Here is a 13233-nt window from a genome sequence, read left to right as displayed (position 1 = left end):
ACTCGAACCGCCCCAGGCCGCCTTGCGCCAATCAGCCCCGCCGGCCAATCAGCGCGCCGGACCAAGGCGAATCAGCCAAGCCGGCGAGCGAAAAAGCAAACCCGGCTGCATCGTCCTCCTGGACCAGCATCTCCCACCGACCCGCCGATCCAGTATCCCCCGCGCACCATGGCCGACGTCCAGTACATCAAGTCGCTTCTCCGTGTGGTCCCCGACTTCCCCAAGAAGGGCATCATGTTCCAAGGCATGTCCGCAGTGTCCCTGCGATTGCTGGCCCTGCTGGCCCTGCTTGTGCTATGCTCACCCCGTCTGACTTACCACTGCCACCCCGCGCACATCAGACATCTTCCCTGTCTTCCAGGACCCCAAGGCTGTCGAGGTGCGGTGCAAAGGCAGAGTTGGATATGCAGTTGTGCATCGCCGCGTGCCGTCCGCTTGTACACGCACCCGCCAATGGGTTCTCACCCTCGCTCTTCACCTCATCTGCCACAGATGCTGATTACCCACATTGTTCATCACATCCTTGCCTCGGGTCTGCCCAAAATCGATGTCATCGTTGGTGAGTCCCAGCGATATCCTCAGTCAAGAGAGTGCGCTCAAGTCTGCTCAAGAAGTGTTGAGTGGCTTCGAAATGTTGTCCGGGTGCTGACGCTGAGAGCAGACCTCGATTGGCGTGCCGATCTCAGCATCCATTTCTCGGCTCGCACTTGGCCAAGCGCTCACTATCCCTACTCCATTCCGTGTCTCATCTTTGGCTCGCTTCACGCTTCAGGCCTTGAGTCCCGCGGCTTCCTGCTTGGCCCTGCCATCGCTCTGCGTCTTGGTGCTGCCTTTGCTCCTGTGCGCAAGGCTGGCAAGCTTCCTGGCGACACCATCGTTGTTGGCTACGAGAAGGAATACGGAACGGTAGGCTCCGGCGCTGGTTTTCTGGCATGCCAGCGATACCTGCCTCAACTGGCCAATCCTGGTTTTATCGATATGCGTGCCACCATCGCCCGTCAACCGATGGTCCCTCGATGCTTACTGACGACGATGTGTTTGCTGGGCGACAGGACTACTTTGAGATGCAGAAGGGATCCATCCAGCCTGGACAGAACGTCGTCATCCTGGACGATCTCATTGGTATGCTATCTGAGCTTAATTTTGTTGATGGCTGCCCGTCATCTGCTCGTTCGTCCGTCATATTGGCCACCGAAGTATCTTGCGATGCGAGCCTCCGAAATCGGCATCTCGTCCTGCCGGTATACGCGAATGGTGTCCCTTGGCCTCTGAAATTTGCTCTGTTTTGCTCTCCCCCCCCCTCCACAGCCACCGGTGGCAGCGCCAAGGCAGCTGGCGAACTGGTTGAGAAGTTCGGCGCCAAGGTTGCCGAGTATGTCTTCTTCATCGAGCTTTCCTTCCTCCAGGGCACCAAGGCTCTGAACGCCCCCTCCTACAGCGTCATCACCATTGACGACTGAGTCTGAGCCCTGACGCCGGACTTGTTGGACTGCAAGAATACACACGCCTCCACTTTCAGCATCACAGCTTTCCTGTCGTGTCGTACTTGAGCAGCCCAATCTCGGTCGTGGCTGGTATGAAGGATCAAGTAGCTCGCGCTATTGGGGTCGGCCTGGGTCGGGTTGGCTCCAGAGTGCTTTTCTTGGGTCGGTTATGGTACATGGAGCAACCGCCGCAGAGTGGACGATGGCAGGACAACCCCGTCTTCGCGGCTGATTTGCACTCAGTCATCCTGTTTCTTGTCTTTGATGGTGTACTTGCCGTAGTCCTTTTGCGGGTCAAAGACCTCCCACCGACTTGCAGGGAAGATGTGCTTGTTTTTCTCGTACCAGGACCGCTCGATGACCTTGCCGGCGTGGGACTGTCCTCGGAAAGCGGGAGTTGAATTGGAATATGTGTCAGCGGCTCTCGTTCGACTCGATTGGTTAGCGGCCATGATGACGGCGGCGACAGGAATACAAAGCACCAACAATAGTGGGTTCGAGAACGGAGGCGGCAGCGTTGACACCACCCGATGGCCCCTTACCTCCTCGGTCTCAACGGATGCATCGTTCTGCAATCGAATGTCGTCGTGGACATCAAACGAGAACAGCGGTCCGGACTTGCCACGGGTCTTGTTGAGAATGAAGTCGTAGAATGTGTAGTGCTAGTGTCGCAAGGCAAGGCAAGGCAAGGCAAGGCAAGGCAAGGCAAGGCAAGGCAAGGCAAGGCAAGGCAAGGCAAGGCAAGGCAAGGCAAGGCAAGGCAAGGCAAGGCAAGGGCATCGGCGGGAAATAGCAATCGCACGAGTCAGTCAAAGATCGCTCATCGCCGGAGGACTGGCCCACCCCCATCTCCAAGGCGGTGCGCATGGCAATCAAGAGGGGACACCACTCAGCACTCACATGCGGGATGATCAAATCTTCCTTGATGTACATCAGGTTGTCCACATGAACGCTGCGCAGCTGATGGCATTGTTGTCGACACTTTTCCAGGAATTGGCCGATGCTGTCTCCTTTCACGCAGTCGACTTGCATTCGATGACCCGAGCCGTCCCAGTAACTGCATGTGATCTTGATTCTCTCCTCTTTGCAACGGCACATGGAATCGCAGAGTTTGTGAGCATCGGGCTGCAAGTGTGTCGATGTCACGCGACAGTATAAGAGCAATATGATGCTGTCGACCATCGATCTCTGTCATATCTTGCTACATGGGTCCCGAGGATACGTACTTTGAATCAATGCCTGTTGCTGCTCCCACTCCTTCTGCAATTCTTCGCGTTCGAGCTGCTCGGCCGTTTCGCGCTCTTTGTCGGGCAAGAACGATGTGTCGATGGTGGGGTCTTTCTTGATCTTCTTCTTTGGGACCTCCTCTGCGGTAGAGACAGCCGAGGGGGCAGGTTAGGGTTCGTCATTCGTGCATCGACGAATCGCCGATGTGCCGGCTCTTTACTGGCCCATATCCGAGCACAATGGCGCCTGAATGCAAGTAGACCATGAAAGTTGGACATCCAGCTTTCAGACGAGGCTCTCAGCGAGAAGATTAATTCGTCTTTCGGATCTTGGCTTTACTCGTTCGTCGGGTCGGCAGCGTGATATCCGACCATCCTGCCACGAAGCAGAGACGCATTTCCATATACTGAAAATGCAAGAAGCAGCGGGGTCCGGGAAGAGTGGTCCTCCAGAGCACCACAGCCTCTCCTCCACTAATGACTGAATGGACAGAGGCAAGCGTCCGGCCCGGCTGGGACGAGGAGCGATCCGTATCCGTAGAAGTTGATACATGGGGTTTGCATCATGGAGCTCGTTTGCACTAGCTGGAGGCCGCAAACTGATCATCCTTACACAGCACCCCCGGCGAACGCCATCGATCGGGCTTGCTATCAAGGCGGGTTTCTTTCGGTTCACACAGGAGCAGGCTGATGCTCCGGCGGATCTCCCAGACCTATACGATAGTATCGCCGGTGGCTCACCAACTATACCCCCAGACACGCACCTTGGTCTGCATCTGCGTCTTCCTCTCCTTCGACATCGAACGACAGGTTGATCTTGGCCGCCTTCTTTTTCTTCTTTTTGACAGCCTCGGGTCTGCGGCAACAAAGGCATCAGCGGGCAAGGCCTCGGATGGACCAACGTCTATGGGAGCCGCCACGGAAGCAACGGAAAGCAGCGCGCGGATAGCGAACGCACTTGAGAGAACTGTTTCGCAGCTCCTCCTTCTTGCGATCGACGGTCTCACGGATCCTCTGGAAGTCCTCGAGCTTGACCAGACCGATGGTCTGCTGCTTGAACTCGTTCTCGAGCTCGTCGTGCTGGCTCACAAACTTGTCGGCGCCGATTTTGACTTGAGCGTCCTGCAGACCGAGGGCATCCGACCCATATAGCCACCCAGCACAGAGGGGGAAAAGTGGAGAGGTGCCGTTCCGGAAAGTGTGGGTTCAGTCGGTCGTGTCTTTGCTGCAGAGACGAGCCATGAGCCGAGTCGAGAGTTGACTTGAGCCAAGCGACGGAGACTCACCTTCGAGATCTGCTCTTTTTTCTTCTGAATCTCGTCCATCATACGAGTGCGCTGTTTTTCCAGCAGCTTTTGGCGCTGGCCCTCGGCCTGGGAGGTGGCTCCGCCGATGCTCGACATGGCGTGTGTTGCAAGGATGTGGGGTGTTGATCTCTAGATCGCCAGGGAATGTCGGGGAGGCAGCTCCGGGTGGTCAGCAACGGCGCGGTCAGTCGCAGCCGAGGCAAAGGTACTGACGAGCACGACGGGGAGGGGAGCGATCTGTTGGACGGATGGAAACGATGGAGGCCAAGGCGGATGGAGACGATGAAGGCCAAGTCGGGCGGGCGGGCAGCGGTATCAGAGGCGATCGAGAACCAAGACACATCCGCGGCAGCGCACCAACGAGCGCCAGCTGCCATTTTTTTGCTCGCTCGCTCGCAGGCTCTTGGTACTTGCTGTCCCCATCTCGCGGCGGATTTGGCGACATCGACAGCAATGTCCACGACAAGCGGCAGAGCGCTCCGACAGTGTTCGCAGTGGATCGGCCAGCACCGTCCTCGCCTGTTTGCGGCTCGCTTCTCGGCCTGCGCCCAGAGCCACAACGTTATCCAGACACTCAAGCAGCGGTCGTTGATCCAGCAAACAACCAGGTGCGCTCCCAAGCAGACATCTCACCGGGCCGAGTCGTCGCCAGCATTTACATCGCCGGACTGATGCCGTCGCCTTTGCGCTGTCCTATTCCCCACCCTCCAAAGCGATGCCGTTCAGGAAGCTGTCCGTCGACCCAACACTGTGTACGCTGGATTCGACCCAACCGCCAGCAGTCTGCACTGTGGCAACCTGGTCACCATCATGGGCCTGCTGCACTTCTATGCCCACGGACATCAAGTCATTGCTCTGGTAATGCAGCCTCTGATCTTGGCTGATCCACACCCGAGACACCAGTGCACAGTAGCGAGCCATCCGTCCTTGCGCTGATCATGGTTGCGCATGTCCTGCACCATTCATTCCCGACTGTCCGCTACCAGGTTGGCGGAGCAACAGGCACAATTGGCGATCCCAGCGGCAGGTCGACAGAGCGGACGGCGCTCAGTAGAGACGCTGTCGAGCAGAACGTCCATGCCATCCAGCGCCAGCTCGAGCGGGTGTTTCAGAACGCCGAGCGCTACATTGCCAAGCGCCAGGGCATCAACCAGGCTCTGCAGCCGATCAAGTGCGTCAACAACTACGCCTGGTATAAAGACATGTCCTTCCTCAGTTTCATTTCGGATGTTGGCCGACTCATCCGGGTCGGCGACATGATCTCACGCGACAGGTAGGCGGCAAGACGAAGCAATGGAGTCGCGGTTACCTGGATCGACGGTATATCTGTTGTTGTTGAGGGCTGGGGCTGGAGGGAGGTGCCCAAGAGATGCAGACTAGTTGATCGACTTTCTGAGATCGAGGGACACAATGGGATAAAGATCGATTCGGCATGCCTGCGGCTGACATGCCGATGCAGTGGGGAAGGCATATTCCGAACGAGTAACTTTTGACATTGGCACGACATTCGCCCGACCCGCCTGAGACAGCGTCCGCAGCCGGCTCGATAGTCCGGAGGGCATCAGCTTCACCGAGTTCAGCTACCAGCTGCTGCAAGCATATGACTTTTTGCACCTCTACCAGTCCGAACGATGCCGGATCCAGCTGGGTGGCAGTGACCAGTGGGGCAACATCATCACCGGCACCGAGCTGATCCGCAAGCGATTCAACGAGAAACTCGAGCAGGGCCGCGAGGCAGGATCGGCCGCTGAAACAGCCATGGAAACCCCCTTTGGGGTCACGATGCCGCTGCTGACGACGGCAGCGGGAGAGAAATTTGGCAAGAGCGCCGGCAATGCCGTATGGCTCGATGAGAATCTGGTTTCACACTACCAATTCTATCAGGTACGCCGAGCTGCCGGTGCGGTATCTGTCGGTGTATGCTCGTTGTACCTAGTGGTGCAGCAAGGACCACGGATCAGCGACGGGATAGCAGTCTGGCTTTTGGTGATTCTGCTGACCCTCAGTCTTGTTGCCCAGTTCTTCCGGAGAACACCGGACTCGGAAGTGGAGAAGCTCTTGCGATTCTTCACGTTCCTGCCGGTGGAGACGATCAACGAGCTCATGGCACGGCATGCTGTGAGTGACCGCTGCTATCGCTTGCGTCTTCCCTGGATCCTAGCAGTCGTCCTGGCAGCTGCGGTGTCTATCGAAACCTGTGGTCATCGACTCCCCCCCCCAACGCCCATACTTACGCCAAACTCTTACCGGTGCTGTTGGGCCACTATCCTCAGGCTGATCCAGCAGGCCACCTGCCTCAGCGAACCCTGGCACGCGAAGCAACCGAGCTCGTTCATGGAGGTAGGGCTGGCGCCGAAAGGCAGCAACAATCGAGAGGAACATGACCAGGCGGATGTGAGCCCAGCCCGAGACAGCCTGGTCGGATCTCCCATGGCAAATCAGCCCTGCGCCTCATTTACAAATGTATCTACTGCACACAGAGCAAGCGGCAATCCGCGCGGAAACCAAGTCCAATGTTCTGTTCGACTCGGACTTTGCCGCTTTCACGCTGGCGGAGATCCTGGATGCATTTGAAAGCGACGAGATCATGATCCGCATGCCGCGCTCGGCTGTGATTGGCAAGGGCATCATGGAAGTTGCGGCGGAGTCGACGCTGACCAAGTCGAGGAGTAAGTCGTTGGCAGCGTGGCGAGCAACCGGAACTCGCCGCTGCTGGGGGCGAGACGAGTAATTGGAAATCGCTGCTGTGGCCGGGGGGCTCAGCGGCCGCTGTTGCTGGATCTGCGGCGCATCTGGTATTGAGCCTAAAACCGGCTCTTGATCGCGACTGGCTGACCGCTCCGCCTGCCTCCCCTCCCCCCTGCTCAGGCGCAGCCCGCAAGCTCATTGGCTCAGGCGGGCTGTATATCCAGAACAGGCCGGTCGCCAGCATCGACCACGTGATCGCTCCCGACGATCTGATCCATGGGTCGCTGCTGCTGCTGCGCTCGGGCAAGAGCCATTACAAGATCGTGCATCTCGCCTGAACCCACGATGCGGGGCGCAGGGACGCTGGCTGGCTGCCGGAGATGCTCGGGGCTGCCGGGCGATTTCGGGCGCTGGAAAGGCTTGCGCTGCGGGCGCTTTCGGGCCCTGAGGGCGATTTCGGGCAGCCGCCCTCGGGCGCTTTCGGCTGGCTCGGGGTGTTTTTCCGGGCAAGCCGCGCGCTGATTGGCTGGCGTGGGAGCACTTTGCGAACGCTGCGCTGTCGTGGGTTTGAAGGTCCGGCAAAGGTCTCTCTGGCGGGTGTTTGCAATGCTTGCTCTCCTGCCAGCACCGGGCCTCTCCGGAGGAATCTGCACATAAAAGCTGGCGCTTGCCCACCTCGGCATCGACCTGCACCGACCCGCATCGACCTGCATCGACCCGCACCGGCCTGCATCGGCGCACGGCATCCAGCCCCAGTCACCCATTCCGGCCAAAACCCGGTCCCAGGCACGCTATACCCGCAAACACCCATCCGTCTCCATCATGGCGACCCTGCCCGACGCCGCTCCTCGGCGCTTCAAGAGCTTCAGCCAGTCCAATTGGTTCATGCGCTGGTCATACTTGTTCATGGACCCAATCATCCGCAAGGGTCTAAAGAACGAGCTGGCCCTCGAGGAATATCCCGACATAGAGTAAGCCGCCGCCCATCCTGTCGCCGTCGGGAGCCCATTCCGATTCCGTCCTGCCTCCGGCTGCAGGCAGCAATTTGCATGGCTCTCAGCCCTGCGGTGAATGCAAGCACCTTCGATAGTGTCCGCCCGACCTAACCCATGCCAACTCTCCCAAACTTGCCCCTCCGACTGAACTCTCCTTGCACCATGACATCCTCTCTGGCTTATGCATCGCTCACCACAGCCACACCGACTCGGCCGAGGAGCTCTGCGACAGACTCATGAACGCCTGGAATGCCGAAATCACTGCTCGCGGCCGCGACAAGGCTAGCCTCCTCAGGGTCTCCTGGAAAGTCTTTGGCATGGATTTCATCAAAGCCGGTTTGGCCTTCCTGGCCGAAGCCATATTCAAGGTTGCTCAGGCCGTCTTCCTGGGCAACCTGCTCGTATTCTTCCAGACCCCCGGGGCTCCCGTCGCCCAGGTATGCTGCATTGTCTGGTGGCTAGCGCTTGACTGGAATGCAGCATCTGTCCGAAATCGAGCCTTGACCCGTCTGCGAGCAGTCACTGGCCTGTCCCGCACCTTTCTCACCACTCTCACTGTCGGAATGTCTCCTCTCTTGGATGCAGGCCTATGGATATGCTACTGCTCTGTCTGTTTGTGCCTTAATCAATGCTGTTCTTCATCACGTTGACTTTTTCCTGGTGAGTGTCCTGCCCCTGTTCGGTGCAGGCTGGTCTGCCAAACATTTGCTGTGTGCAAGGCACGCCACCGACAACACAGGGCCGAGGTGGCGGCTGGGATGCAAGCCGGAGGCTGACACTGCTCGCTTCCCAACAACAGGCCATGCGGGGCGGAATGCGCATGCGTATTGCCTTCATCGCTGCCATCTACCGCAAGTGCCTCTCGCTCTCCATCTCCCACACGGCCTCAACGGGATACATCGTCAACCTGGTCTCGAACGATGTCCAGCGCTTTGAGGACCTTGCGCCGTTCGTTCACGCCATATGGCTCGCCCCACTCGAGTCTGTCGTGGTCCTCTACTTCCTGTGGAATCTCATTGGCTGGGCCTCGCTGGTGGCGATTGCCGTCATGCTCCTGATGATCCCCGCTCAAGGCGTCATTGCCAGATCCTTTGGCCGGATCCGCAAGGATACCCTGATCCATCGCGACGACCGCATCAAGAGTCTCTCGGACATGCTTTCGGGCATCATGATCGTCAAACTCTAGTAAGTGGATTCTGCTCAGCTCCCACCTTGTTCTGGCAGCGTCGTGCCATTGCATCGTTCGATGGCAAATGCGGCCGGGTTGCTAACGGAGTCTCGATCGACTAAACAGCGCATGGGAGCGGCCCTTCTCTGAAAAGATCACCGAAAGCAGGAACAACGAGATGCGGCATGTCAAGAAAGCCTCGATCCTGCGAGCGCTGAACGAGGCCATCTTCTTCGCTGCCTCGAGTACGTAGCAAGCGTCCTCTCGATCTCTGCTGCTTGGGCGGCCGTGTCTTTCCTTTGGTAGCAAGATCAGCCGCCCTGATTGCGAACTGGCAGCATTCGCTAACCTTTCGCACCCACCTTCTCTGCTGCTTCCATCGACCAGCCGTCGTCTCAGTCTGCGGCTTCATTACCTTCTACTTTATCCAGGCCGGCCCCTTCGTGGCCTCTCGAATCTTCACCTCCATCACCCTGATTCAGGTCGTGCGGCTGGATATGACCAACTTCTTCCCGAAGGCCCTCCAATTCGGCTCCGAGTCGCTCGTGTCGCTCAAGCGCATCCAGCAGTTCCTCTCGCTCCCCGAGCTTGGCACTTCGCGCAACCCTGAGCACGAGAAAGAGCTCCTCGGCAAGATCAACAATCCTAGGGCTCGGATTGTTTTCGAAGATGCCTCGTTTGCCTGGCCGTCTTCGTCGTCCATGGACAAAGTCCCTGCCGTCAAGTTGCAGCGCCAAGAAAGCGAAGTCGTCAGCTCCCTTGGACAGCCCGGGCAAAAGACCGTTCTCAAGAAACTCGACTTTGTCGTCTGTTCTGGCGAGGTCCTGGGTGTCTGCGGCCCCGTCGGCAGCGGCAAGACCTCGCTTCTGCATGCCATTCTCGGAGAAATGGAGTGCGTCTCTGGTCGCTCGGCACTCGGATCGCGAAAGATTGCGTATGCCACACAGAACCCTTGGGTCGTGGCGGGAACAATCCGGGATAACATCACTTTCGGCCTGCCATTCAACCCCACCTGGTTCAACAAAGTGATCAAGGCATGTGCCATGGACACAGACATCGCAGGCTTCCCGGACCGAGACATGACCATCGTCGGCGAGCGCGGCGTCGCGCTTTCGGGTGGACAAAAGGCTCGTCTGGCCTTGGCCCGTGCTCTGTACTATGATGCCGATATCTATGTTCTTGACGATCCCCTGAGTGCCGTCGATACCAAGGTTGGCAGGTAGGCATCTTGGTGGCCAGGAGGCCGTATCCCTGTCTGCAGATAAACACCGTGCCTTCGGTGCGGGTGCGGGTGCTCCTGGAGACGATGCCTACATGGCGGTGTCTAAGATGGTGGCTCGCATAGTCATTATCTGGTTTGCTGTAGCCAGCGCTGCCTTGCTCCTGTGCTCCGCTGCCCTCGCGCCGTGTTTGTACTTATATGTCTTTGGCTGCCCCGTCCCACGACCCTGCGACAGGCACTTGTTTGAGGAGTGTATCCTCGGTGCTCTCAAGGACAAGGCCACGGTCCTGGTCACCCACCAGCTCCAGTTCATTTCGCGCTGCAGCAACATCATGGTCATCGAAGATGGCAGCGTCTCCACATATGGCTCCTTCTCTGCGATTCTTGACAATGAAACCTCCAAGTTCTGCGGCGTCCTGCGCGACTTTTCCAAACAGCCGATCAGCGATGACTCCATCGACGACGCTATGGGACCGGCCAGCGCCGCCAACTCGGAAAAGATTGCCGAGAGCTTGGTCATCGAGGACTCGTCTGTGTGCGAGACAACCAAACCATCGGATCTCGAAAAGCCCGGCCTGGCCAACGCCGACGACTCGGCCAAGCCCGATGCAATCAAAGAATCGGCTGCCCAGGGCAAGGTGTCGCTCTCGGTCTACAAGTCCTACTGGACAGCCGGCGCCTCCATCCCGAGTCTGGTTGGACTGTGCATGCTACTGTTTGTTGGCGAGGTTATCCGAGTGACCTCGGACTGGTGGCTCTCCCACTGGGTCCAAGCCTCCAACAACCAGGACACTGTGTTTTGGACGCTCTACCTCGCCCTCGGAGTCACGACCCTGACGATCGCCATTATTCGGGCCATCTTCTTTTTCTGGATCAGCTTGGAATGCTCCAATGCGCTGTTCCGCAAGATGCTGCAGTCGGTGCTCAGGGCGCCCATGTACTTTTTCAACACCAACCCGCACGGACGACTTATGAAGTGAGTTACTTTGGTCCCGCCGGCTGTGCCGCTGCATTCGCCGCCATCGCTCGCTCGCACGCATGCACAGCCAGTGGTAGTTGCATCTCTCATGACCGCCGATCGCAAGGGACACTGTGGCCTTCAAGCTACTTTCTAACCGCTGTGCACTCCCAACTACAACGTAGCCGATTCTCCAAGGACCTGAACCTAGCGGACGAATCTCTGCCGCTGATCCAGTTCGACTTTCTCCAGTGCGCCTTCATGGTCCTTGGCACGATGGTGCTGTCGATTGTCGTCATCCCCTACGTGGTGGTGCTGCTGCCTCCCATCGGCATTGCGTTCTACTACCTCCGAAAGTACTATATTGCCACCTCGCGGCAGGTGAAGCGTCTCGAGGGCATCACCCGCTCGCCCGTGTACGCCACCATCCCCGCCACCCTCGAAGGCCTGTCGACGGTCCGCGCCTTCAACGCCGAGGAGCGGTTCATGAGCCGCTTTGTGCACCTGCAGAACGAAAACACCACGGTGTACTTTATCAACATCACCGCGGCGCGCTGGCTCGGCTTCCGCCTGGACTTTTTGTCGGCCATCTATTTGACCTGCGTGACCTTCCTCGCTGTGGGACTCTACCAGTCCCTGAACCTGCCACCGGCGCTGATCGGCCTGATCATGAGCTATGTGCTGCAGTTGATGGGCATGCTCCAGTGGGCTGCCCGACAGAGCGCCGAGACTGAGAATCTGATGACCTCGGTTGAGCGCGTGGTCGAGTACACCAAGATCGAGAGCGAAGCCCCGGATGTTACCGATGCCAAGGTGCCGAGCCACTGGCCCACCCACGGCAAGGTCGACATCCAGGATCTCTCGCTGACCTACCCCGGTACGAACAAGCCCACCCTCAAGAACATCTCGATCGTGCTCCAGCCGGGCAGCAAAGTCGGCATTGTTGGTCGCACGGGTGCTGGCAAGAGCAGCTTCCTGCAGGCACTGTTTCGGCTGGTGGAGCCGACGCCCAAAGGCTCGATCCGGATCGACGATGTGTCCACGAGCGATCTGGGCTTGACCGACCTTCGGAGCCGAATCAGCATCATTCCACAGGAGGTATGTAGGCCCCTGCTTGTGAACCGACCGGCCGCATGATCGAGACGGCGTTGTCGCTGCATCACCAGAGTCGAGTCGGTGATGGCTCGCCTGCGGTTCTCTGATCCATGTCTTGCCTTCATCAGCCGTTCTGTTTCAAGGGCACTCTGCGTTTCAACCTGGATCCCTTTGGCCATCACGACGACCGAACTTTGTGGAGGGCTTTGGAGGCCGTTGAGCTCAAGGCAACAATAGAAGGCATGCCGGACAAGATGGAGAGCGAGGTTGCCGAGAACGGAAGTAAGTAGCTGGCTCGTGGTGTGGGGAGGTGATATATCTCGGGGCTCGTTTGTCTGCGGCTCCAGCCGTTTTCCGAACAGCCTCGTCAAGTAAGCTGACCACGGGATGTGTCTTGATCACACAGGCAACTGGTCGGTCGGTGAGAGGCAGCTGATATGCCTGGCTCGCGCCATCCTGCGAGACACCAAGCTGATTGTCATGGACGAGGGTAAGTGGATACTCGCTTGGCACTGCCCCTACAATCCTGATTTGGCTCGCCGTTGCGATTCTGCACATGGTCCTGTCGGCGTGCTGGCTTGCAGCTCACTCTGTTTCTCCGGTGCCTGTTTAGCCACATCCTCAGTCGATCTCCACACCGACGCCCTGGTGCAGAAGGCCATCCGATCCAAGTCCGGGATGTTCTCAAACTCGACGGTTCTAACGATAGCCCACCGCCTCAACACCGTCATTGACTTTGACTACATCATGGTCCTGGACCAGGGTCGCCTGGTCGAGTTCGGGCGTCCCTGGGCCATGCTCCAGAAAGACGCCGGACATGCCGATGCTTGGTTTGCGCGCATGGTCAACGAGATGGGCGACGAGGCCCGCCAGAATCTCCTCGACATTGCTTACCAGAAGGAGCAGGAGCGGCTGTCCTCGCCCGAGGCATCCAAAAGCCCCTGATCGGGACGCACGCTGGGTCGGCTGCGCGACTCTTGACTCTCTGGAACTCGGGTAGCAATGCGCCAGGCATCCTTCTGGTATCCATTCGGCACCCACTCGGCTTTCATTCGGCACCCACTCGGCATCCGCCTCGCGCACACCTGAC

General features: G+C 58.4%; 4 protein-coding genes across 4 annotated transcripts; 3 read left to right on the top strand and 1 right to left on the bottom strand.

Annotated features, from left to right (window-relative positions):
• Positions 1–168: 168 nt before the first annotated feature.
• BJ171DRAFT_561855 (adenine phosphoribosyltransferase) lies at positions 169–1460 on the top strand (the record flags this gene model as incomplete). Its single annotated transcript, XM_053113246.1, has 6 exons — positions 169–244; positions 342–379; positions 493–559; positions 773–906; positions 1053–1122; positions 1309–1460. The coding sequence occupies 6 exons, from the start codon at positions 169–171 to the stop codon at positions 1458–1460; spliced, it is 537 nt and encodes a 178-aa protein (XP_052967432.1).
• BJ171DRAFT_72314 (XAP5, circadian clock regulator-domain-containing protein) lies at positions 1425–4172 on the bottom strand. The gene is made up of 7 exons (XM_053115848.1): positions 3997–4172; positions 3669–3832; positions 3475–3566; positions 2711–2851; positions 2385–2566; positions 2027–2146; positions 1425–1861 (listed from the first exon to the last, which is right to left on the bottom strand). Exons 1-7 carry the CDS (start codon positions 4111–4113, stop codon positions 1724–1726), a joined length of 954 nt encoding a protein of 317 aa, XP_052967431.1. The 5' UTR covers positions 4114–4172; the 3' UTR covers positions 1425–1723.
• A 298-nt stretch (positions 4173–4470) lies between these two features.
• BJ171DRAFT_581032 (tyrosine-tRNA ligase) lies at positions 4471–7043 on the top strand (the record flags this gene model as incomplete). The annotated part of the gene is made up of 8 exons (XM_053114078.1): positions 4471–4625; positions 4731–4875; positions 5004–5290; positions 5547–5901; positions 6037–6135; positions 6291–6357; positions 6498–6686; positions 6886–7043. 8 exons carry the CDS (start codon positions 4471–4473, stop codon positions 7041–7043), a joined length of 1455 nt encoding a protein of 484 aa, XP_052967430.1.
• Positions 7044–7936: 893 nt separating this feature from the next.
• BJ171DRAFT_423343 (P-loop containing nucleoside triphosphate hydrolase protein) lies at positions 7937–13088 on the top strand (the record flags this gene model as incomplete). Its single annotated transcript, XM_053107595.1, has 10 exons — positions 7937–8149; positions 8286–8360; positions 8500–8885; positions 8995–9113; positions 9256–10087; positions 10326–11066; positions 11234–12146; positions 12272–12425; positions 12550–12633; positions 12757–13088. The coding sequence occupies 10 exons, from the start codon at positions 7937–7939 to the stop codon at positions 13086–13088; spliced, it is 3849 nt and encodes a 1282-aa protein (XP_052967429.1).
• Between the last annotated feature and the right edge of the window lie 145 nt (positions 13089–13233).

Source organism: Polychytrium aggregatum, assembly GCF_025602895.1.
Source record: "Polychytrium aggregatum strain JEL109 chromosome Unknown BJ171scaffold_15, whole genome shotgun sequence".
Classification (NCBI taxonomy): Eukaryota; Fungi; Chytridiomycota; class Chytridiomycetes; order Polychytriales; genus Polychytrium; species Polychytrium aggregatum.
Note: the sequence above shows the minus strand (reverse complement) of the source record. Positions and strands in the feature narration are given on the sequence as shown.

Coding starts and splice junctions, on each gene's coding strand:
- BJ171DRAFT_72314 (XM_053115848.1), bottom strand. CDS start 4,113: ATGTCGAGCATCGGCGGAGCCACCTCCCAGGCCGAGGGCCAGCGCCAA. Junction 3,833..3,996: donor AAAAAGAGCAGATCTCGAAG/GTGAGTCTCCGT, acceptor CTCGGTCTGCAG/GACGCTCAAGTCAAAATCGG. Junction 1,862..2,026: donor CATCCGTTGAGACCGAGGAG/GTAAGGGGCCAT, acceptor TTCCGAGGACAG/TCCCACGCCGGCAAGGTCAT.